Genomic DNA, 489 nt, shown 5'->3' on the forward strand with positions numbered 1-489 from the left:
GGAGCCGTTGTCCGGCCTCCCGCCGCCCCGGGGTGTGAGGGAAGGCGGCCGTGACAGGAATCGGGTCACGTTTATCCCGGGAGCCCCGGGGCGGCGGGGGGGGGATGTCCCCTGAGGGGATTCCTGTCACAGCCGCCTTCCCGCACACACCGGGGTGGCGGGAGGACGGACAACGGCTCCTCGGTTTGGGTCACGTTTACCGGGGGAGCTCCGGCCCGGGGCTCCCCGGTAAACGTGACCCAAGCCGAGGAGCAGTGTGTGCTGGCTAAAACACTCAACCCTTTATAATTTTTATTTTAACTCTCTTTTTGTTTTTCTACGAGTTTAACTTTACCTCATAAATACCTTCCTTTTATCATTATTATTATTATTTTTATCTAATTTGCATTTCGTCTCAGAGCATCGCTGGGCAGGTTTCTGGGAGGAGGAGGAGGGGGTGTAGGGGTGGATAATACACCACCACCATCACCCCCCCCCCCCCCCCCCCCC

General features: G+C 57.9%; 1 protein-coding gene across 1 annotated transcript in view; it reads left to right on the plus strand.

Moving 5' to 3' along the window:
• The first annotated feature begins 104 nt into the window (after positions 1–104).
• Positions 105–489, plus strand: part of YAF2 (YY1 associated factor 2) — a 36042-nt gene continuing 35657 nt past the window's right edge. The window contains exon 1 of the mRNA XM_014963341.1: positions 105–228. Within this exon, the coding sequence (XP_014818827.1) occupies positions 105–228 (124 nt within the window). The remainder of the gene's footprint in view (positions 229–489) is intronic.

The sequence above is a fragment of the Calidris pugnax genome, unplaced genomic scaffold (genome assembly GCF_001431845.1).
Source record: "Calidris pugnax isolate Ruff unplaced genomic scaffold, ASM143184v1 scaffold44, whole genome shotgun sequence".
NCBI classification, from domain to species: Eukaryota; Metazoa; Chordata; class Aves; order Charadriiformes; family Scolopacidae; genus Calidris; species Calidris pugnax.